Source organism: Canis lupus, chromosome 5 (genome assembly GCF_011100685.1).
Source record: "Canis lupus familiaris isolate Mischka breed German Shepherd chromosome 5, alternate assembly UU_Cfam_GSD_1.0, whole genome shotgun sequence".
In the NCBI taxonomy this organism is placed as follows: Eukaryota; Metazoa; Chordata; class Mammalia; order Carnivora; family Canidae; genus Canis; species Canis lupus.
In genome coordinates, this window is record NC_049226.1 from 31,571,704 (window position 1) to 31,595,932 (window position 24,229).

General features: G+C 53.8%; 1 protein-coding gene across 2 annotated transcripts; it reads left to right on the forward strand.

Annotated features, from left to right (window-relative positions):
- Positions 1–60: 60 nt before the first annotated feature.
- On the forward strand, positions 61–23,571 carry NUP88 (nucleoporin 88). 2 transcript variants are annotated; one of them, XM_038536475.1, is made up of 18 exons: positions 61–377; positions 3,519–3,688; positions 4,615–4,740; positions 8,095–8,181; positions 10,101–10,277; positions 12,989–13,175; positions 13,370–13,517; positions 15,687–15,785; positions 17,498–17,578; positions 20,317–20,407; positions 21,532–21,633; positions 21,957–22,115; positions 22,245–22,370; positions 22,451–22,516; positions 22,603–22,683; positions 22,767–22,893; positions 23,012–23,130; positions 23,383–23,571. In XM_038536475.1, the coding sequence occupies exons 1-18, from the start codon at positions 87–89 to the stop codon at positions 23,444–23,446; spliced, it is 2,301 nt and encodes a 766-aa protein (XP_038392403.1). In that variant the 5' UTR covers positions 61–86; the 3' UTR covers positions 23,447–23,571. The 2 variants fall into 2 exon arrangements, with proteins under 2 accessions (XP_038392403.1, XP_038392404.1); XM_038536476.1 differs by lacking the exon at positions 17,498–17,578 and having other exon boundaries at positions 62–377.
- The last annotated feature ends 658 nt before the right edge of the window (positions 23,572–24,229 follow it).

A 24,229-nucleotide genomic window follows, 5' to 3' on the forward strand; every position in this document is an offset into this window, starting at 1 on the left:
TGGCCGGAGCGCGGCCCGCCGGCCGCCGATTGGCTGTGCCCCGCGGCGCGCGTTGTCACTGGGGGGACGCGCGCAGTGGGGCCAAGATGGCAGCCGCCGAAGGGCCCACGGGTGATGGGGAGCCGTGGCAGTCCTGGCTTCCCAACCACGTCGTGTTCCTGCGGCTCCGCGAGGGGCTGAAGACCCACGGCCCGGCCGAGGCTGAGAAGCCGGCGTCTTCGCCGTCGCCCTCGTCGCCGCCGCCGCTGACGAGGAACCTTGTCTTGGGCCTGGGCGGCGATCTCTTCCTGTGGGACGGCGACGGCAGCGCTTTCCTGGTGGTCCGCCTGCGAGGCCTGGGCGGCGCGGGCGACGAGCCCTCCTTGTCCCAGTACCAGGTAGGGCCTCACCGGGGGCCGGCAGCGGAGGGCGCGGGTGTGCCCAGCACGGGTGCCCCGCAGGTGTGCGACGCCGGTGTCAGCGCTCGTCCTCTGGGGCGGCCGGTTCGGGCGGAAGTTGCCTCTTGTCCTCTTGCTTCCGTCCTCCTCATGGCCACTTTGGCAGCCTCTCCCGGGTTTCGTTCCTTCGTCAGAGGTTTGCCGCCTCCCGCACGCTCTCGGGGTGCTGCGGTTCTTGGGGGGCCCGGGGGAGGGGAGGGACCGTGGGAAAGCCAGCAGTGCGGGTACTTGGAAGGAAAACAGGTGAGCGGAGACAGACCGTAGGAGGTGGGTTCTGAGAAACCCGCGGATCGCAGGGACAGTCCTGACTCTCCTGGGGTTGGTGTGAGCAGCAGTCAGGTGGGAGATCTGAAAGCGACCAGTCTCCAGTTTTGTGCCTGACGTGGACCAGGAATCCCTGGTAATTCTTTCTTTTCCTTTCTGGAAAATGAGCCCATTCCCAAAATTGGGAGACAATCTTTGTTTTTCTTTTTAAAGAATTTATTTATTTACTTACTTACTTATTTACTTATTTACTTATTTATTTATTTATTTATGAGAGAGAGAGAGAGAGAGAGAGAGAGAGATGGAGAAGCAGGCTCCCTGCGGGGAGCTAGATGTGGGGCTCAATCCCAGGACCTCGGGTCACGTCCTGAACCCGAGGCAGATGCTCAACCACTGAGCCACCCGGGTGCCCCCAGGTTTGTTTTTGTTTTTTAAAGATTTTATTTATTTACTTATTTATTTATTCATTCATTCATTCATTCATGAGAGACAGGGGGAGAGAGAGAAAGAGAGAGAGAGACAGAGAAATAGGCCCCATGCAGGGAGCCCAATGTGGGACTCGATCCCGGGACTCTGGGATCATGCTCTGAGCTGAAGGCAGTGTTTTGTGTGTGTCTGTGTGTGTGTGTAGGTTTTATTTATCAGGTGCCCCCAGTTTTGCTTGTTTTTGATTAGCTGCTAGCATCTGAAAGCGGTGTAGACAGAAAGCATTCCAGACTTGCTGCAGCGGAACGTTGTTCTAAGGAAATGTGTACTTGTAAGGAAATGTGTACTTGTAATAAATGGATTCTGGCCTTTTAAAGGACTAAAAGATAAAAAGGTGCCCCCACCCCCCATCCTAATGCAGGGCGTCTGTTGTGAGCCACTTGCCGAATCTTGTAAATGAGAAATGATCGGCTTTTGCTAGCTGTGTTTCTGCAGTTTTGAAAACAGGTCACAAGTCAACAATCTACTTTCTGTCAAATTGTGGCTTAGGAGAGTAATTCTCATGTTCAGCACACCCTGTTAGCAGCATTTGGAGCAGGCAAGACTAAATTGATTCATACTTGTCTTCTTTTCTACCCTGTAACCATGGCGGGGGGCAGGGGCTGTCTTTCTTTGTTATTTTTGTATTCCCCCTCCTTCACTGGGTGCTCTCAGGAAATCCTAAAGGACTGTCAGGTGGGAAAGTGCTTAGCAGGAGTTGCAATTTTAAATAATAACAAAAGAATAGTGACTTTAGAAACAAAACCACCTAAGCCCTGTAATTACCACACTTGATCTCAGCTGTTTGGGTTGTAAATAAAGCAGGAGAGGATGGGGATTGAGAAGCCAGGGGAAAAAAAGAACCTCTTATGGGAGAACAACCTTTTGGTTGGAATGGGTGAAGGGACAGTCACCTGAGTGGCTCAACAGTTGAGCATCTGTCTTTGGCTCAGGTTGTGATCCCGCGGTCCTGGGATCGAGTCCCAGATTGGGCTCCCTGCATGGAGCCTGCTTCTCCCTCTGCCTGTGTCTCTGCCTCTCTCTCTCTGTCTCTCATGAATAAATAAACTCTTAAAAAAACAAAAAAAAGGAACAGGTGAAGGGTAGGCTTACAGAGCTCGGTGACAAGCAGCAGAGATCTCAGGGTGTTCAGAATGGTCTTATCTAAAAAGATCCTGGCTGAGGGTGAGGATGAGATACGTTGGCTGTCTTGTGGTGTGTTGGGGAAAGTGGAAAAGACAGAAGATGGTGATGTGGTGGTCAGGAGAGAAGCAGGACAAGCCTGTGAGAAGTACGTTGTTCCGAGGGCTGGTAACGCTGAGAAAGCGGCTTATCAGAACCCCTGAAAACGCCACCACTCCATGGAGCAGCTACGTGGGTACAGCAGCGTTTCACTGGCCGCAGAAGCTCTTGAGGCTGTTCCCTGTCCTGCTGGGCTGTTTCTTTTTTCCTTTTTTTTTTTTTCCAAGATTTTATTTATTTACTCATGAGAGACACAGGCAGAGACACAGGCAGAGGGAGAAGCAGGTTCCATGCAGGGAGCCCGATGCGGAACTCAATCCTGGGACTCCAGGATCACACTCTGGGCCGAAGGCAGGTGCCAAACTGCTGAGCCACCCAGGGATCCCCAACTGAGCTGTTTCTAATGTAGCATCTCAGCTGCCATTTATGAACACTTCTGAGTTCTTCACTACTCGCTTCACTAAAACTTATTGAGAGTCAGCAGGATGCTACATACTATGCTGAGGGTGAGAGAGGAAGACGCATCACAGTTGTGCAGGATGGTCAACTGAAGGGATGACCAGAATGCAAGGTGGTAAGAACCATGATAGAATGATCCAGAGTGTACAGAAGATGCACGCACACCTGGCTGGAAGATCTGGGTGATTGCTTAGGCCGTCTCCCGGACCATGACAGCCAGCCACAAAAGGAGAAGGAAGAGCTGTCGAGAGACACAGGCTCACAGAGTGTGATGGCTTTGTGGAGACACAGCTGGCCTGGTGGTGTGTGGAGGCTGTCGGGGGCGGACTGGAGTTCAGTCATGGAAAGGGAAATTATGCGTACTATTTATTTTTAAGGTAGGGAAATCTAAAAAGGGGGGGGGATCTGATGTGTTTTCTGTTACATTTCAGTCAGTGGTTAAAAATGCCCCATCGGTGAATAGCCACAGCGTTAGCACATAATTACCCAAAAGGCTTCATTGCTTTGCAGTTACGGGCACAGATGGGCAAGTAAAGCCGGGCCTGCTTCAGTTACTGTACAAACTGCACTGTAATGCTAGGGCCTTCAAGTGCCTGCCACATATATTTACATTGAAATGAACCATCTTGACCAGTTTGCTTTCATTTCCAGAGATTGCTCTGCATAAATCCGCCCCTGTTTGAAATCTATCAAGTCCTGTTAAGTCCGACACAGCATCATGTAGCACTTATAGGAATAAAAGGCCTCATGGTGTTAGAACTACCTAAAAGATGGGGGAAGAATTCAGAATTTGAAGGTGGAAAATTAGCAGTGAACTGTAGGTAAGTTGTGTTTCCACTGAGTGTTGGTCTAGTTTGTGATACATATGGAAGTTGTTCCAGACCCATGGTTCTCATGCTGCATTTTCTGTGCTGCTGCTCCAATACCACGGGTCCCCAACTGGTCTACACGTGGGCTTTTGGCTGTCCCGTGTATAGACCCATGTGATTCTGCCCATTGCTGTCTCACCGCAGTTTCAGCTCGTCCACGTGGGCAGAGATATGATAACTTTTGAAAAGTGGTTACCCTGTGAGGCAGATGATCTGTTTAACTAAGTTAGATTTTTTTTATCTTTTTCAACAAATCCCGAAAAGTGAGAGTCTGAAAGATCTGTTGGAAAGAGTATAAGGTTGAAACCACCTTTAGCTCCACAACGTTCCCTTTCCCATATCTGTTTCCTCATTTGCACAATCAGAGGGGTAATATTTACCCTGTCATTCTTTTACCAGGTCACTAAAGGGATCAAGTCAGTTAGGAAATCTGAGTCACTTGTAAAGTATAATACACTCTGTGACTTAGAAAATGTTTTTATTTTGATCCTCACTGATATCGATGCAACAGATGCTCTGAGTGCTCTTCTCTTTTTTTTTTTTTAATTTTTATTTATTTATGATAGTCACACAGAGAGAGAGAGTGAGAGAGGCAGAGACACAGGCAGAGGGAGAAGCAGGCTCCATGCACCGGGAGCCCGACGTGGGATTCGATCCCGGGTCTCCAGGATCGCGCCCTGGGCCAAAGGCAGGCGCCAAACCGCTGCGCCACCCAGGGATCCCCTGCGCCACCCAGGGATCCCCCTGAGTGCTCTTCTCAGCAAGATTTGAGAGAAAGAAATTTGAAGAGCAAAGAATGTTAAAATAGATTTTCCCTTAGAAGGTTTTTCATCCACATTCTACAAAATGTTTTGGAAAAACTGTTATTTTTATTTTAGTACCACTCCCATCGCTGAGAGATTTTTCACCAGTTCTACTTCTCTGACTCTGAAGCATGCGGCCTGGTACCCAAGTGAGCTGCTGGATCCCCACGTTGTGCTCTTAACATCAGACAATGTAATAAGGTAAAGCAGTTTTTAACTCTTGTAGCTTTGTGCAGGGAAGTCTGTGGTCCTGTTTGCTGGCTGCCAGCCCAGGGCACCCCTGGACGGGTCACCAGGTGTCAGCTTACTGTGTCTCAGGGCTGTTGTAACCACTGAGGCAGAGCTGCCCATATGACTGGCCTCAGATGCCTTCGTTACTGCTCATCCCCTCAGCCAGGCCTCCTACCCCTCCTTCCCTGACCTTCCTGAGAGAGCCCCTCTCATCCTGTTGCTCTTCTGGAGGCGATGCACCATAAGAAGGTGAAAGTATAACTGGGAGTTCAGGTGAGAATTCTTGTCCCAGTGCCCCTTCTGTCCTGGGGATCTTAAACTTTAGGGGGCCTCAGTTTCCAATTTTGTAAAATGAGCCAGTTTAATCTGACAGGTTTTGGACTCTATGATTAAGTGTCCTCAATCTGCAGAGATTTCTGTAATATAATTAGTTATCGTCCTGGATCTGCCATACATTTATTGGGGAGACTCGGCAGAGGTAAAGATCATTTTATTTTTCCTAATCACTGCTTTTAACTGTGCTCTACTAGATTCTCCTCCTCTGCTGAGCACTTTGCCCTTCCTGGCCTTTTACATAATCTCATAGCTGTCTGCTGACTTGTAGTTATTAAAATTTGGTGTGTCCAGTTTAAAACGCTGATGTCCAGTCCGTCCCAGCTCTGAGTCCCGGCTGGTCACACAGACCGGACGCTGATGGGCGTGATGCAAGTGGAGAGGGCACGATCTGCTCTGGCTCTTGTTTCTGTACGGCACCTTGAGAGCCCTGGGCCCTTGTCGGGATGGAGTATCCTCGCACTTGCGATGCAGCCATTGTGGTCTTTCCTGTGGAGTCGTGATGATTCCAGCGTCCTCTCCTCTGCCCTCTGAGGGTCACGGGGACCTGGGTATCTGTTCCATGGTCCTTTCTTTCTTTTTTTTTTTTTAATTATTTATTTATTTATGAGAGACACAGAGAGGCAGAGGGAGAAGCAGGCTCCCTGCAGGGAGCCCGATGTGGGACTCAATCCCAGGTCTCCAGGATCACACCCCAGGCTGTAGGCGGTGCTAAACCGCTGCACCACCGGGGCTGCCCTCCATGGTCCTTTCTTACACCATTCCAGCCCACCTCCATTAGAAGTTTCCTATGAGGGATGCCTGGGTGGCTCAGTGGTTTAGCGCCTGCCTTCAGCCCAGGGCATGATCCTGGAGACCCGGGATCAAGTCCCGTGTCGGGCTCCCTGCATGGAGCCTGTTTCTCCCTCTTCCTGTGTCTCTGCCTCTCTCTCTGTGTGTCTCTCATGAATAAATAAATAAAATCTTAAAAATAAATAAAAAGAAGTTTCCTATGAGAAGCAGATACAGTGTAGCATATTCACATGCTCCCAACCCTTGGGTGTGGCTCATCAGGTTCACTCAAGAGCTCCCTTCCCTTGGGTGCCTCTGGTTTCCTGCACTATGGCTGGCATTCGCCAGGACGCCTCTAAATCTCCTTGAGTGTCTCCCCACCCATTTGGCTTTGGACTTGGGGCCAAAGAAGGAAAGGGATGCTCTCCCGCCACAGAGGCTATGCTGTACATGGAAGAACTCCTGATGCCTGCCCCTCCTGGTCTTAGGTTTTTGGGTTTAAGATTATATTTATTTGAGAGAGAATGTGTGCTCAGAAGGAGCGGAGGGAGAGGGAGAAGCAGACTCCCCACTGAGCAGGAAGCCTGATGCAGGACTCGATCCCGGGATCTGGACCTGAGGTGAAGGTAGATGCTTCACTAAGTCCCCCAGGCGCCCCTCCCACAGGCTGAGATCTTACACCTGAAAAGAGGTATCTGGTCTCAAGTGTTGAAGGTTCTTTTTTAAAAATGGGGTATTTGGGACCCCTGGGTGGCTCAGTTGGTTAAGCCCCCGACTCTTAATTTCAGATCAGGTTGTGATCTCAGTGTTGTGGGATCAAGCCCCGTGGTCTGGATGCTGGGTGTGGAGTCTGCTCAAAATTCTCTCCCTCTGCCCTGCCCCCCCTGCCCCGCCTCCACCCCCTGTTCTCTAAAAAAAAAACGTAAAAAATAAATATAGGGTATTTGTCACTTCTCTTCTCCGAAGCTCTGGACCCTGTTGACAATTACAATGCATCCTGTCCGGTTCTTACATGAGGTTTAAAGTCAGTAGTGCTTGCAGGCAGCCAGGAAGACCACAGTGTGTGTGTATATGTGTTCAGTTGGATCATGTTTTCTTTCTTTCTTTTTTTTTTTAAAGATTTATTTATTTATTTATGATAGAGAGAAAGAGGGGCAGAGACACAGGCCAAGGGAGAAGCAGGCTCCATGCTGGGAGCCCGATGCGGGACTCGATCCCGGGACTCCAGGATCGCGCCCTGGGCCAAAGGCAGGCCCCAAACCACTGAGCCACCCAGGGATCCCCTGGATCACGTTTTCATTAAAAACATGTATTAAATGGCATTTTACTGGTAATGGAACAAAGTTTAAAACTGAGGGTAGTCAAAGTAAGTGATTAATGATTGATGAGGACTTTATAACTGTTATATAACTATATAACTTTATAACTGATGTTGGATTGCTAATATTATTGGCCTTTTGAAAACTGTTTAACTGTAGGCACATGTACTGTGAAATTTTATTTTTATTTTTTTTAATTTTATTTATTTGTTTTTTTTTTTTGTTTTGTTTTTTTATTTATGATAGTCACAGAAAGAGAGAGAGAGAGAGAGAGAGAGGCAGAGACATAGGCAGAGGGACAAGCAGGCTCCGTGCACTGGGAGCCTGATGTGGGATTCGATCCCGGGTCTCCAGGATCGTGCCCTGGGCCAAAGGCAGGCGCCAAACCACTGCGCCACCCAGGGATCCCCGTGAAATTTTATTTTAAATGATTTTGGTAAAAACAAAAAACTGCAGTTTGGGAAAGTAGGGGTGACATGATGTTGTGTCTTTGTGTAACAGCAGCATGTGTAGACTAGAGGCTGAATGATCTACTCTCTGTGGCCAGTGGATGTATAAAGCGTTGAGATGTGCTCCTCTCTGATGAGGTTCAGTGGGCAGGGGCAGAGACAGGCAGTTGGGTGGCGCCTGGATGGCACATGGGTGCCCAGGGGCCTAGGAAGGGAGAGACGGGGGCACAATGTGCAGCAGGCCAGTGAGGACGTTGGAAACGATAGAGAGTGTTTCTGGATGTCACACAGACACCCTGCTTGGTTGTTGTGAGAGAACAGATGTAGTGGGCTACTCAGCAAACAAATGGATGTGAAACCCGTAGGCAGTGGCTCAAGCCATGATTACACAGAGAGAAGGGCAGTTGCAAAATGAAGGAAACCTAAGTGCGGTCTCTCCTCTTGCTTGCTAGGATTTACTCTCTGCGTGAGCCTCAGACACCCACCAGGGTCATCGTGCTTTCAGAAGCGGAAGAGGAAAGCCTGATACTCAATAAAGGGTAAGTTGTTATTTGTGTCCTGAAGAGTTTTTCTCATTAGTTTATTCATCGCCGACCAGCAAGCTCTCCATGGTGTGAGCAGTGAGCGAAAGCAGGCGATGTGCTGAAGTCACTGTAATGAGTAGCATGAAACAGACACCCTGTGGGACTGTGGATAAGGGACTAAGTTAGGACATTTCAGAGGTTCAGGGTGAGCGTTGGGCAGACCGTGCACATCCCAGGCTGTCCATCTGCAGAGCCCGCCACGGCACAGAGACAGCCCTGCTGCTCCTCCCGGGCCCAGCTCCCTTTATGGTTTCTTACCCTCCTCAGTGAGGCCCTGGCTCCTCTTACCACTGACAGAATCACCCTTGGAACTCTCCAGCCCCGTCCTCAGGCCTCCTGATGGGCCTCGTCCAGCCTGTGTCTGGATGTCAATGTCCTAGCACCCCACATGGGGAGTGGCCACTGCTAGAGCTGCCCAGGAGCCGAGCCGTGTGTCTGGAGTCAGGGCCCCTCCCCTGCGGTATGTTTGCGAAGCTCCTGGTCCCCACGACAGACATGGGGTATGGGTGGGCCGCAGTGGAGCAGGCGGCTTGTTCAGCCGGATCTGGCCTCTGCTCCGGTGTGGCAGCCGTGTCTGGGCAGCAGAGCCTCGTTTCCATGACTGCGCCTTTCGAGAATACGAAATAGGGCCCAGGAGCGTGTATGTAGGGGGCTCCTAGGTCACTGAAGTCTGACCTCTGCCTGTTGACCCACCCAGGCAGTCCTTTGATTCTGATTCACCTTCCCACATGATCAATAAGCTGAGCTGTGTTCCTGACACAGTGGGACTTGCTGACTCTCAGCAGCTGTAGAACATTGTATCTTAGCCGTGTTTATTGTTAGCCTTATATTGAACTGGAATCTTTTTGGATAACTAGTTATACTAAACTGCAAAATACAAAGACGGATTGTTGTATCAGTTGATTTTCTTGATTAAAAGATAGTATGTATTTATTACAGAAAATTAGGAATATCTGCAGAAAAACATTGAGGAGAAAATGAGATCTTTTGTGATCTCTAGTCTCTCCTCCCACTTTGGGTGTAAAGCAGGTCGTTCTGTATCCCTGCTGCCCCAACCCCACTGATTGTTGGGAGTCTCTACCACCCCCCAGAACGCCCCACCCGGGACTGCCCTGCCCGCCCCTAGGCGGCCCCTCCTGCCACCGTCTGTGCCCTGGCTTCGAGCTCGGCCACCTCGGCCTCCTCATTCTTCAACTTATGACAGCACCCACCTGGGTGCACACGCAGAGACTTTGCACGTTGGCTTTCCTGCGTGAGCACGGGCACACTCTCGTCTTCCTGGGATCTGTGCTCAGACCTCACCGTGGCAGTGTCCTTTCCAGGCTACCCGGTTGGCATGCGTGCCTTGACATGCTCCCAAACATGCTTTATTTGTCTTCCCCACATCCTTCACTCACGTGGTCAGGCCCACGTGGACCTCACCATGTTCACAGGTCCTGTGGCAGTGCCCAGCAAGGGCAGGTGCTCAGTGACTGCTTGTGCGAGGACCATGTCCTCCACTCAACAGGGTTTCGTGTTTCCTTCCCCCCTTTTTTTGGCAAAGATGTTATTTATTTTTTCATGAGAGACACAGGGAGAGAGGCAGAGATACAGGCAGAGGGAGAAGCAGGCTCCCTGTGGGGAACCCAATGCAGGACTTGATCCCAGGACCCTGGGGTCACACCCTGAGCTGAAGGCAGATGCTCAACCACTGAGCCTCCCAGGTGCCCCTCCTTCCCTTTTGTTTTCTTGCATCTCTGTGTTACTACTGTGTGTGTGAATTTAAGCTGCTCAAGGTTGAAGCCGCGCTGTGTGGTTCCATCCCCACTCCCTGTTATTGGACCTTTTGTTTTCATTCTTGTTTTCAACCAGCTGATTTTTAAATGTCTTTCCAGAAGGGCGTATACTGCATCGCTGGGGGAGACAGCAGTTGCGTTTGACTTTGGGCCACTGTCAGCAGTCTCGAAGAGCATGTTTGGGCAGAAAGGCAAAGGGGATGTCGTGGCGCACCCATTGTACATCTTGTATGAGAACGGGGAGACCTTCCTCACGTACCTTAGTCTGGCACACAGGTGAGTGGAGGGGCGGCCCGCCGCACACCATCACGGGTCCGGATCTGGGGTCCGTGGTTGCGGTGTACGGATATGTGGCCACCTGGCAGTGCTCGGTGTGTGTATTTTGGAGAAAGCCTGGCACCGATCATTTGACCTATGATTTCCTCGTAGAAGCACAGAACTGTCGTGCATCTGACGTGAATGGGGCACAAGGGTACAGTCACACCCGGTAGTCTGGTGTTGTAAGTCCCAGTTGTGTAGAAAAGACGTGTGTACACGTGAAGGGACACATTTAGTGGCACAGAGATCATAGGAGCTCCGAGGAAGGAGAGCTAGATCCCCATAAAAAAGGCAGGGCGTTTTTGGAGAGACAGACTTGTGTCTCACACAGGATTGCAGGGTTGAGGGCCAGGGAGGGGCAAGCACACCAGCCCCAGGGCGTGTCCTGGGGTGTCGGCTCAGTGAGGAGACTCCCAGGGCAGGAACAGCAGCCTCAGGTACTGCGTCAGACGATGAAGGTGGAAGGCGCTTCTGGGGAAGATCTGGTGGCGTTAAACCCACAGTTGCAGGCAGGAGGACACGGTGATGGCTTCTGATGGGTGGGGGTTGCGTTAGGGCGGGGCTGGGGGAATGATGAAAGCTGCTCCTGCCCGCATGGGGCCGTTGGCAGCAGAGGTGCTGCCCGCAGGGTGGGGTCCGAACCCCGGCACAGACCCAGGGTGGTTGCGGGGGGTCAGTGTGGGGCAGGAGGGGGCATGCGGGCCCGGGGTGGAGGTGGACGGTGAAGTGAGGACCAGGAAGCTCACCTGTTGCGGTGAGAGGCGGGAGGGTAAGAATCAGGGCAGGTTTGACCAGACCAAGGCTGAACACTGCCGTTCACTCCCGAGCCATGTGGATGGGTGGTAACTTGGGCCGGCCTGTGGCTCCTGTCCCCCTCCGCAGTCTTGCAGTGGGTGGGGGCAGCAGGGGGGCGAGGGCAGCAGGGTGGGAGGGACGGGCGGGGGGGAGCGGGTGGCGGAACGCTGGCCTGGCTGGGAACATGGAAGCTTGGACCCAAGGACCCGCGGCTGCATCCAGGGAGGAAGTGGCTCCAGAGGGACTGGAGGGTGTGCAGGGTCGTGAGGACCTCTCCTGTTGGACTCTCCTTGGCCCAGGTGTTCTCACTGTCCACACATGACCCCCCTGGGGGCGGTGTGTGTCCATGCTGACACTGTCAGCCTCTCCTTGCCCTGTCGCCTTAGCCCAGAACCTGAAACTCATCATCTGCATTCTCTTACATCCAGCCCTATCCCAGATTTATGGGTCTTAGCCTGAAAATTCCTTGAATGCAAGCCCCCTCATTCCCCGGCCCCTTATCCTTGCTTCACACCCTTGTCATCTTCTGCCTAGACCCTGCCTCTCTCCACCAGCGGCCCTGGCCCCCTGTCGTCCCCCCCCCTTGGCTGCCCTTGCTCTGTCACACTCATCCTGATGACACGATCACCCAGCGGGGGGGTGGGGGGGAGTCTGAGCACCTGACTGTGGCTCTTGAGATGGCCGCTCCCACTGCCAGTCCTGGACTCCTGGACTGTGTGCATTGCCTCCCATTGACAGAGCTGGGTTTCCTTCCTGTTGGTCCCTATCTTCATGCTTCCAGAACTTTTTTTAGAGCTTGCAGCATTGAGAACCTCCTCCCAGAATGTACCCTTTCCCATTGATCTTACTTATTTTTGGTACCTTTCTTAGCTCACTTTCTTTTAAGATTTATTTGTTTATTTTAGAGAGGGCACATGAGCAGGAGGGGGAGAGGGAAAGTCTCTGACTGTGCTGAGCATGGAGCCCGATGTGGGGCTCAATCTCACAACCCTCAGATCATGACCTGAACTGAAACCAAGAGTCGGACCCTGAGCTGACTGTGCCCCAGGCGCCCCCTTGCCTCACTTTGTGCCTGTGAGTTTTCCTTTGTGTGTTGTAAAGCCCTGCGTTATCGTGTTCAGCACACACCTGCTTTCCCAGCTGAATCTCTGTCCCTTGGGGGTCACCCAGCACTCAGTGTTTGCCCACTAAACATTGGGTCTGAAGCCCCAAACAAATGCTACGTTTCCCAAGAAAACACAGAGTCTGGGCAGTGGTTGAAGCGGGCCTAGTCCAGCGTGTTCTATCCGCATGCAGTGGTGGGGGGGATGGGGCCTGCGACAGGATCCTGGGGCGCACCGGACTCCTGAGACAGAAGGCAAGAGAGGTGTGCTCGGGGAGCCAGAGCCGCGGGGGTTGCGGGGTGGGAAGAGTTGCCACTACCCCAAGGGACAGGCAGCGGCAGGGCCGCTACGCGGCTGTGGGTGTAGCTGCATGGGGCCCGCTGGGACCTAGTTGGCAGATAGCTTTGGCAGTGATGACGGACAAACTGGTATCTCAGCCTCCAGGCTAGTGAGGTTTTGAGCTGAGGAGTCCGGGTTGGGGGCTGTGCTGTGGGGAGAGTTCAGGCCCTGCGCACTAGTGAGCACTAGTAAGCATCCTCCCATCACCATCACAACAACCAAGAATGTTGTTAGATGTTGTCCGTGTCCCTTCGAGGTTACGTGCAATTGAGAAGCACTGGAGGGGAGAGCTGAGCGGGAAGGTGCGCAGACGTCAGGGCATCAGGCTTTGGGATCACGGTCGAGGCGGGTCACCCACAGAACGCGCGCAGGCTGGGGCGATGGCCTGCTCTCCTCCAGCTGTGCCCACCACAGTGTCCCTGTCTCCCTCAGCCCAGGGACAGTCGGAAAGCTGCTGGGCCCGTTGCCTATGCACCCTGCAGCTGAGGACAACTATGGCTATGACGCGTGCGCCATCCTCTGCCTGCCTTGCGTCCCCAACATCTTGGTGATCGCCACTGAGTCGGGAATGCTGTATCACTGCGTCGTGCTGGAGGGGGAGGAAGAGGACGACCAAGTGGTGAGCCTGGCTCCTAGCCGTGAAGCCCCCAGGGATCCTGGGGACACAGAGGGGCCCTGCAGTCATGGAGTTGGCTCTGGTGAGCCACTGACGTGCCAGGAGGAAGGGAGGCCTCGCCCCTCCTCCAGGAACACCAAGAATGGGTAGGCTGGGCTGGGGGTGTGAGGGCTGAGGTGGCCGTGCTCCTTCCACAGTCAGAGAAGTCCTGGGACTCCAGGGCTGACATCATCCCTTCCCTGTACGTGTTCGAGTGCGTGGAGCTGGAGCTCGCCCTGACTCTGGCGGCCGGAGACGACGAGCCCTGTGACTCTGACTTCTCTTGTCCAATCAAACTTCACAGAGGTAACGTTCCTGCGCTGACGTGGTCACATGCCCTTCCCGGCACTTTGCCCTGCGGTTCCAGGCTCTGTGGCCAGATCCGCCCCCATGGAGAACAGGGAATGTTCCCGGTCCAGTCCTGAGCCAATTTCATGACCCAAGTACCTAAATGTACACGAACTGTAACAAACTTTAAAAGGAACTTTGAAAATCAAATGATAATACGCTTCAAGATAATCACTTTAAAGCCTTTTTCTTCACTTTAGAAACATCATAGTCTCTTATTACTCCCAGACTGGGTTTGAATGCTGTCATTTTAATCTTTTTTTTCTTTTAACTTACTTGGGTTGGAACTGGGTCTTTCCAGCACCTTCTGTGTTCATCTGGGGAGCTTTTGGGTAGAATGCCGAGCCCCTGGTAGCCTGTGCCATTGGGACACCGAGGGGCTCAGTGCAGGGGGTCTACCGCCCCCTGAACTGGGGGTATGGTTCTGACATCAGTCAGTGTGGGGTCAACCTGTGGAAATGGCCGGGATGACATGAGATGATCTCTGCAGTCCCTCTGACATAGAGCCCCTCGATCCCACTGCCCTTGCACCGCTTCTTGCCGTTTCCTCTCGGTTTCCTGGGCCCGGTGCCAAGACAGGCACTCAGTCTGTGGCTGCCTGGCCTCTGCTCGCCGCACCTGGGCCAGCCTGCAGGAGGAGGATCTGGCTCAGCTCTGCAGAGCGTGCATCTTAGGAGGAGGGCTCTTATGCAGGGAGCATGACAGCGGTGCTCGCGGGGCACGTCTGGAGTCGAGAGGGAGTCGGAGTGTAAGTGTCAGAACTTTACAGCCTAGGATACTGAGACCAGAGGGTAAGGTCTCCTGAGAAAGAGAACAGGTCTTTGGGAAATCTTTTTTTTTTTCCCCAAGATTTTATTTCTTCATGAGAGAGGCAGAGACACAGGCAGAGGGAGAAGCTGACTCCCTGCGGGGAGCCTGATGCAGGACTCGATCCTAGGACCCCAGGGTCACAACCTGGGCCACCTGGCTCAACCGTGGAGCCACCCAAGTGCCTCCCAAAAATTTTTTTAAGATTTTATTTTGAAGTCATCTCTGCACCCAACAGGGGGCTCGAACTCACAACCCCAGTATGCTGCTCCCTTGGAGTCAGCTGGGCTCCCTGAGGGTTGCATCTTAAGTCAGCTTTAGCATGTAAATTGTTTCTGTATCTGTTTAGTTGTGTGGTGTATTGAAACTACTGAATCATAGCAGTGAATATTCAGTCCCAGGGAGTCTTACTGGTGCTAGATCTCGGAAGAAGTTTTCACTGAAATTATTTAATGGTTCCTCATATTTCTGAGTATAAAGATAGAGGATCCTCTGGATGCTGGGGTGGCTCAGTCAATTGAACATCTGACTCTTGGTTTCAGCTCAGGTCATGATCTCTGGGTCCTGGGATTGAGCCCTGCGTCAGGCTCCCTGCTTGGCAGGGGGTCAGCTTGGGATTCTCTCCCTCCTCCCACCCCCTAACTTTCCCTTGCACGTGTGCACCTGTGCTCTCTAAAATAGATAAGTAAACATAAAGGATTGTCAAACAAGAATTGTATTTAAAAACCCACCAACATTTACTTGGGGCGCCCGGCTGGCTCATTTGAAGGACATACGACTCAACCTCAGGGTTGTGAGGTCAGGCCCCATGCTGGGAGTAAAGCTTACTTAAGAGGAAAAAAAATAATTCAAATCTAAAACTAAAGGTAAAGTTCCACCTGTGCCCAGATGCAGCGACGGGACTGTCCGCTCAGTGCTTGTCCTCAGGACCTTTGACTTACTTGAGCAGGCTCTCAGGAGGGATGTGTGTGCATCTATGTGTCTCCAGACCTGGAACCTTTCTTAGGCACTGTTTTATTTTGAAGAACTGTAAATAAATGCACCGAGATGGACAGAAAGGCACAAGTATTTCTGTCTTGGTGAACTCTTCTCTTACCGTTGGGAAGTAACGTTTGAGTTGTGTTTATTACTTTTAAAAATAGTTACAATAGATTTGAAAATCAAATTCAGATTTTAAAGTTTCAAAACCCCCGACACAGGCCCACAGCACGAAGGTCCCATAGACCTTCTATTGCTTCTGTCGCAGATGTTTGTGGGCTGCTGGGGCAGATGTCCGTCTTCTGACTGTGACCTGGGTATTGTGCGTGATTCCGTTTGCAGATCCCAAGTGTCCCTCAAGATACCACTGTACTCATGAAGCTGGTGTACACAGTGTCGGGCTTACTTGGATTCATAAACTTCACAAGTTCCTTGGGTCAGGTGAGTTGAGCTTTTCCATATGTTTCACCGATTCTCCCAAAATGTAGTTTGGAATTGGGGAACCAGGCTGGCTCAGTCCGTTAAGCGTCAGATTCTTATTTCAGCCCAGGTTGTGATCTCAGGGTCGTGGGATTGAGCCCTGGATCAGGCTCTGTGCTGGGTGTGGGTTCTGCTCAAGATTCTTTCTCTGCCCCACCCTGTCCCCCCAGCACATGCACACATAGTCTCTCTTTCTCCCTCTCAAATAAAAGTTTGGAACAAAAATAATAGAGAAAAACCAATGAAATCAAAAGATGGTTCTTTGAAAAAATTGAGAAAATTGAAAGACCTTAGGCCAGACTGACCAAGAACTGAAAGAGACGACTCAGCCACCTCCTGTTGAGGCTGGCAGAGGAAGCACCGCCGCCGCCCTCCCCGGAGTGGGACTCAGGACCGAGGTGTCCGTGACCACCTGGCACCAGGATGATGGGGACAGACTCCTAGAGACGCAAATTCCCTATGCTGATTGAGGAGGAAGCTGTGTCGGACTAGCCCTATAACCAGTGGAGAGATCGAAATAGTGATGATGGGCAGCCCGGGTGGCTTAGCGATTTAGTGCCACCTTCGGCCCAGGGCCTGATCCTGGAGACCTGGGATCAAGTCCCGTGTTGGGCTCCCTGCATGGAGCCTGCTTCTTCCTCTGCCTGTGTCTCTGCCTCTCTTTCATGAATAAATAAAGTCTTTAAAAAAAAAAAAAAAACACATCGAAATAGTGATGATAAATGACCCGAAAAGAAAAGCTCAGGATGAGGTAGTTGTGCAATTAACGAATACCAGTTCTTCACAAGCTCTTCCAAAAAACAGAAGGAGAAAGCACTTCCCAGCTCCTCCGGGAGGTGGTTGTGACCCTGGCGCCAGGACTAGGTGAGGACATGTGCCTCCTATGAGCACAGATGCACGGAGTCCTCGGCAGAAACCAGTGACCCCATCCAGCCACTAGGAACGGGGGGAGCGCTTGGCCAGGAGGGATGTACCCAGGAATGCGAGGCCGCTGCATAGGCGCACACGCCTGGAAGGAAGGCTTCTGGCCGTGGGGTCACCTCAGTAGACACGGAGGAGGCATCTAAGAAAATGCGACCTTGCCTGCTAAAAATATTCAAACTGATAATAAAAACTAATTTCCTCATCCTGAAGAAAGGCATCTTTGGGGAGCCATACTCAGGGAGACCCGGTGTCTCCGTAGCTCCCCGCTGCTGCAGCAAATCCTGGAATGCTGCCCACCTCGGGCACAGTGGGCCCTTTCCGGAGACTTCAGCTCCCCCGCCTGCCCTGTTATAGCCCTGCCCCTGGCAAAGCCAGCGGCTGGGGGCAAGCGGGGCCCTCACCTGGCATCACCAGCTGCTCCTCTCCTCCAGGCTGGAGAAAGGTGGTTGGAGCCTCAGGCCCCCAGACAGCGCAGACTACCCATGTCGGCCCTGTGAGGAGCAGCTCTGATTCTGTGTCCCCTTTCCTGTCTTGGAGCTTTGCATAAGCATGGATTCTGGCACCGCGGCCTCCAAAGACTTGCCTCTGACCCATGGGCCGGAGCATCGTCGCAGCAGCAGGGAGTCAGGCCCTCACCTCCATGTCATCCTAAATCCTCCACGTTAGAGAGGGCAAGGCTGAGCAGAGTCCACGCAGGGCAGCCTCCTCTCTGGACTCATGAAACCAGGAAACACACTCCCTGTTCCCAGAACGCAGCGCTGAGGACTGGCATGGGGATCTCATAGACTTCAGTCAAAAGGAGAAAAAGTGGACAAAACCACAGGTCCTAGGTGAGTTCATAGGTCAGACTCTGCTGGGTCTCGAGGCTTGGGGATGATCATCTGGGCTGTGCCACCTCCTGAATAAATGTTTGTGTTTTCCAGGAAGGTAGCAGGTGTGTGCAGCTCCGTGATTTTACCACCCACTTTTCTACCTGTTGGATTTGGGGGCAGAACAGCTTTTTCTTATTCCTCTGACCCTTTCAGCCCAAGGCTGTGGTGTCTGGGGCAATAGGCTTCTCCGGAACCATTTGGATCTCCCGTGTATTCCAAGCAGGTTCACCCACAGATCCTTCCTGGGCGTCCCCTCCCTGTTTGAGGTTCTGCTCAGGTGACGGGGGACCCAGTTCACACTCTCATCTCTTTAGAGAGCCTTTGTGTGACTGTGTCTTCGGACCTTCCTGAGGTGTTACCAACAGGCTAAACGGCCACACTGGTGGCTTCTTCCTCTAAAATCTGATTTTCCTGACAGCGAATATCTTCATTTTAAGCATCTTTTGCCATCCAGATGGGTTGACAATTTCCAAAATCATCCTTACGATTTTTGTAAAAATCCAGTTACATTTTTTTTCCTCATTTTTGGCTGTAATCAGGGAGAGGACACCCAGCCACAGAACCATTGCTTTGCCTGGAAGTCTCAGCAGGATGTCCAGTTCATTCACAGGTTCTGCCTTCCACACCTTCCCCTGAAGATCTGAGCACAGGGACATCTGCTCTTGCCTCCTGTGTTCAGCATTGTCATGGAGGACACAGGGGAGGAGCCCAGAAAATGAGATAAAAGGCATCAAGATTAGAAAAGAACTAAAACTCTCTTTCCTGACAGGATGATGTTTAGGTAGTAAATCCTAGGGGACCCGTTACAGGAGTGTTTTTGCTAATGAATGTAGCGACATCGCTGGACATGAGAGCAGTGTACAGGATCAGTTCTGCTCTCTCACTAGTAACGAGTAATCCAAAAGGAAAAAAGAAAACAATCCCACTTATAGTAGTTTCAGACCAACTGCTTAAGAATAAGTTTGACAAAAGTGTAAAATGTACACTTGAAACTGTAAAATGTTACTGAAAGAAATGAGGCCTAAATAAATAAAACACGTGCCACAGTCTGGATCCGGTAACTTAATATTGTTAAACGGCAGCACTCGCCGAGTTGACGTGCAGGTCCCGTGCCACCCTTGTGAGAATCTGCAGAAATTGGCACACTGATTCTCAAATTCATTTGGAATTCTAAGGCCCGGGGGCACCCGGAACAGCCTTGAGGAACAAAAACAATGTGGGACGGCCCCACTTGCTGATTTCCCAACTTCTTAGGAAAGGTCCATCACCCAGACAGTGCGATGCGGACGCAGGAGATCCGTGCAGGTCAATGGAGTGGGGTCGAGGGTCGGTGGTTTGCCCAAGGCGCCAGCACAGGGGAGCGGGGGAAGCACAGTGGTTAGAGCCTGCGAGGCTGGGACATGCTTGCCAGCTGGTGAACTTGAACTCTGTCCTCACACATAACATGAGGACGATGCAGAACAAGTCAGAGACCCCACGGACGTCTCTGAGGAGGACGGTGCTGGGAAAGTGAAAGGAATCCACAGGATGGCAATCGACATCTGTAAATCTCGTACCTGACAGTGGACTTAGAGCTAGAGCACGGAGGGCACCTGCAGAACTCAGATATGTGAACACAGAACCCCGTTTAAAAACTGGACAAAGATTTGAGTAGACATTGTTTCTTTGAGGAGGTTCAAACAGCTAGTAAGCACATGCCAGCATGTTCCGTGTCATCAGTCACGGAAGGGAGACATCACAGAACTGCCCAATACGTGCCTGTTTACGTGGAAGAAACGAGAACCGACAGGACGGTGTCATCAGGACAGGGCTCGCAGACATGGAAAGCAGCGCCATGCTGAGGGCCGGCCCTCAGGTGACCCACGTCGGGTTACGAGACCCATGAGCAGGTGCCAAGCAGCCGGGCTCCGTCCCCCGTAATCAGGCAGTCATCCATCTGACCGTGTCACCTCCAGCAGTGGAAAGGGACAATGTGGGGCTCAGGCTGCAGCACGGGAGGCTCACCCCACAGCTCCCTGTCACCACTCCCTGTCCCCACTCCCTGTCGGGTGACTGCAGACCTGAGCTGCCCAGGAGGGAGCTGGGGGGTTGGGGATGGGCCAGGGGCCAGGGCCGGGCCACTGGTGGAGCTCAGGTGATTGCTCATGGGCGTGGGGCTTTCCTGTGGGTAATGGAAAGACTTTGTTTTAAAGATTTTTAATGTAATTGAGAGAGTGAACAGAGCGAGCCAGAGAGAGGACGAGGGGCAGAGTGGCTGAAGGAGAGGGAGAAGCAGACCCCTATGGAGCAGGGAGCCCAACTGCGGGTAGAGCCCCCAGGATCATGACCTGAGCCGAAGGCAGACACTCAACCCCTGAGCCCCTGGGCGCCCCAAATAAAAAGCCTGAGGTTTCTGTGGTGGCGGTGCCATCAAGTCCCGTGATCCAGTAAGCGCCTTGCACCACACACCCTGAGGCTGGGTTGTGTGTACCCAGAGTCACATTTCAGGAGCTGGCCCAACACCGCCAGGTGTGTGCGGGCATGAGGCTGGCCAGGAGCCGGGCTGGGACTGTATCCTGCATGGGGGAGCCCCGTTATTGGATGCTGAGCGGGGCAGGGAGGCCGGAGTGTCACACGCCTGGCCAGGCCAGCTGCAGGGGACTGGACGGGGACTGTCGTCTGCGCACTCACCTGCGCCCCTGCCCCTTTCCCTACAGACGAGGAAGATAAGGACAGTCTGCAGGAGCTCGCTGCCGAGCAGAAGTGCTTCGTGGAGCACATCCTCTGTACCAAGCCGCTGCCCTGCAGGTGAGGTCTCAGGTCCTGCACCCCTGCCTCACCGTCACCCTGCCAGCTCCCGGTCTTTTTGGTGACTCTGAGTTTGCGCTAGGGCTCCCCCAAGTCCCGTCTGATGGAAGGCTCTCCTGCTCTGGGTCACATGGGGTTCCTGGGTTGTCCATGTTTCTGATGGAGACTAACAGTTGGTGCACATTCAGTGACTAAAGGGAAACATCTAGAATGACTGCCAGCTTTGTAGGCGGGGTGACTGCCTGACTGTGACACCCTTCGGACAAATGGGCCCAGGGGCAAGGGCAGACTCCGGCCTGTGGGTGTGGGTGTGGGAGTGGGAGCCAGGACTACAGGGAGCGCATGTGGGGAGGGCGCAGGATGGGGACAGGTGGGGTCTGGAGCAGCCCTTTGGGGAGCAGTGCAGGACAGGGAGCACGACCCCTGGGGGCGGGTGTTTCAGAGGCTGGACCGGCCTCAGAGCCCGAAGAGTCAGGGTAGAGTCTGGTTCCGGGGCGGGGAGGAATGGGAATAGTAGGTAACAAATCCTATTTGGATACGTTTCTCAAACAGGTAAAGTTACATGTGTCTCCTAGGAGTGAGGGCACGGATCGCCACCCAAGGACTGCAGCTGCCCCAGGGTTGGGGTGGGGGTGGGAGTAGGGGTGGGGAGCGGGTGAGCAGGGAGGTCACCCTGGAGGAGCCTGGTGGGTCATGGAGTGTGTGCCCCTCCGTGTGCAGATTTCATGCTGAGAACAGGAGGTTTTCCTGCCCCCAGGCTCCCCTCGCCGCAGCTCCCCCCCAGGAGTGTGGTGGCAGCTGGAAGGGTGGGGGAGAGGAGCAGGAAGAAGGGGGGATCTAGGGGGGCCGTGGGGCAGCGGCAAGCTGTCGGTGCGCGGTCCCCTCGTGGGGCGGAACCAATACCTCAGCAAAGCCCGGGGACCCTCGGGTGTGGTGTGCATTCCTGAGCCCTGGTGGCCGCCTGGACCTGACGTGGAGCAGCTGCTGGTTCCCGGGAGACAGGGCTGTGCCCTTTGTGGCTCCCACCTTGATGCCGCTGGGAGACCTGGACACCCAGTGCGACCCCTGCGCTCCTGCAGGGAGCGTCCCCAGGCAGCATCAGCCCTGCGGTCGTGTCGTTGCAGGCAGCCGGCGCCCATCCGCGGCTTCTGGATTGTGCCTGACATCCTGGGGCCCACGATGGTGTGCATCACCAGCACCTACGAGTGCCTCATCAGGCCCTTACTGTGAGTCCCCTCCTGGCCCCCACGCTCCTGACCCTTCCGCTGCCGCCGCGAGCTCCTGGGAGACGTGGGGGCTTGTGCTGCAAATGGCTGCGCTGCCTTTGTCGATTCGGGTTCTTTTTGGAAAAGACCACGTCCAAGATGTGTCGACAAACAGCAGCATCAGTAGAACAGGGGTGGCTTTCCCGCGGAAGAGTGCGTGTGGTCTTGTCCTGCGCGGGGCACACCTGATGCTTCCATGTGTTTTCATGGCTCTGCGTGGACGGGGCATCGCAGCGCGCTCGGCCTGACCCCCTAACGGGGTTTGAGTCACGTCTGTTTTGCAGAAGCACAGTCCACCCGGTGTCCCCGCCCCTGCTCTGTACCCGGGAAGACGCGGCAGCGGCGGAGTCTCCCCTCCGCATTCTAGCCGAAACCGCAGATTCCTTCGAAAAGCACATCAGGAGCATTTTACAACGCAGCGTCGCGAACCCAGCCTTCCTGAAGTACGAGGTTGGGGGCATCCGGGTTTTAACGGGTTCCCTCCGTTTCCATAAACCCCGCCCCGGGGGAGAGGGGCCGCAGGATGGTGTGATGGCGGGGAGGAGTACTGGGACTTGACACCGTCCTTGCAGATCCGCGGACAGAGACATGGCCCCGCCCCCCGAGGAGTGCCTGCAACTCATCAGCAGAGCCACGCAGGTGTTCCGGGAGCAGTATATCCTCAAGCAGGACCTGGCCAAGGAGGAGATCCAGCGCAGGTAGGACGGCGGCGGTGGGGACAGTGGCGGCGATGCACACTGGCAGGGCTGGCGGCGGCTGAATGCTCTCTGTTCCCAAGGGTCAAGTTACTCTGTGACCAGAAGAAGAAACAACTGGAAGACCTCAGTTACTGCCGAGAGGAGAGGTGAGAGCTGGGGCGAGGGGGGAACGGGGGTCGCCTGGGCCTCGCTGTCGGGTGGACCCCGAGAGCCCCTTGCTTTTTACCACCAGGAAAAGTCTCCGGGAAATGGCGGAGCGCTTGGCTGACAAATACGAGGAAGCCAAGGAAAAACAGGAGGATCTCATGAACAGGTAGGAGCGGGGCGGTGAGGCACACAGGCCTCGGTGGGGCTGCCCCACGGACCCTGGGCTGAGACGCCCCCTTCCCGCCACAGGATGAAGGCCGTGCTGCACCGCTTCCACACGCAGCTCCCGGTTCTTTCTGACAGTGAGCGGGACATGAAGAAGGAGCTGCAGCTGATCCCCGAGCAGCTGCGCCACCTGGGTAATGCCATCAAGCAGGTAGGCCAGGTGCCGGGGTGGAGCATGCGGTGCCTCAGGGTGTGGGGCATGCGGTGTCCGGGGGTGCAGGGCTCTGCGCAGCACACTGCAGCCCTGCGCGTGTGTTCTGACACCCGAGGTCACCATGAAGAAGGATTACCAGCAGCGCAAGATGCAGAAGGTGCTGAGCCCTCAGAAACCCGCCATCACCCTGAGCGCCTACCAGCGCAAGTGCATCCAGTCCGTCCTGAAGGAGGAGTAAGGGTCACCGTCCACGGGTCCCAGAGCCCTGGGGTGGGGCCACCTCAAGCAGGGATCAGGGCAGAGAACAGCGGGAGGAGCCGACGCGGGACAGGGTGGCGGGGTGGAGGGGTTCCTGGGCAGCACGTGCACAGCTTCCAGCAGGGGCGCCACCTTGGAGCGTTTGAGACACGTGGAGGTCCTTGGGCGTCAGTGAAAGGGCTCATCCGTGGTCTGCGTTCCCGAGTGAGGGACTCTGTGGCCTTACAGGGGCGAGCACATAAGAGAGATGGTGAAGCAGATTAATGACATCCGAAACCACATCAACTTCTGATCTGCGGGGAGCTGGTGCCCGTGGAGTGGACGCAGGGAGGGGCCGACGGGCGCCATCGATGAACTTGGCCCTGGTGATCTCTCCTACTTGTCTTACAAGGATTGAATAAATGTTTTTACTCATAAGTTGGAACATGCTTGTAATCAAGCTGAGGGCAGGGCTGCGTGCACAAGGCCCCAGGACCTGGTAAAACTCCTGAGCCTTCAGCCGCGCACCGCCTGTCCCTGCCCATCCGTGCCGCGTCTCCATGCTCCAGCAACAGCGACCACTGCATTTCCCAGGGGCAGCGCCAGGCGTGGGGCTGCAGCAGACCGACCCTAGGAGTGAAAGGTGGCCCCGCAGCAAGGGAGGCGGCAACCGCTTAACACATGCTTAGTGTCACGTCTGTTTTCCGTCACCGTCTTCCAGCCCCGGCACCGTCGCAGGGAGAGGATGGGGTGTGGGGTGTTGTGTGGGTATAGCATCCCCGGGAGCTCCACCCAGAATGCGAGCACTCACCCTGGATGTGCTGGCACTATGGTGGCCTGAAGCGCCTGGGGCTAGTCGTCCCGAAAGGTATCATTTGTTGGAATACAAATCCCAGTGACATGGTGACCGGATCCTCTCCCTAAACCAAGTAACACTTTATCTGGTTTAAAACCCCTCTGTGTGCTTCTCGCACGGTGGGCCTAGAGCACCGGTTCTGTGGTTAGCATCTGCTCTTCGTGCTCCTGTATGAAAACTACGACAGGCCCCACGGAGTGACTCACAGCCGTGCTCATGTCCCGGGGCAGCTGGCGGGGG

Coding starts and splice junctions, on each gene's coding strand:
- NUP88 (XM_038536475.1), top strand. CDS start 87: ATGGCAGCCGCCGAAGGGCCCACGGGTGATGGGGAGCCGTGGCAGTCC. Junction 13,176..13,369: donor AGGAAGAGGACGACCAAGTG/GTGAGCCTGGCT, acceptor CTCCTTCCACAG/TCAGAGAAGTCCTGGGACTC. Junction 21,634..21,956: donor TGCCTCATCAGGCCCTTACT/GTGAGTCCCCTC, acceptor TCTGTTTTGCAG/AAGCACAGTCCACCCGGTGT.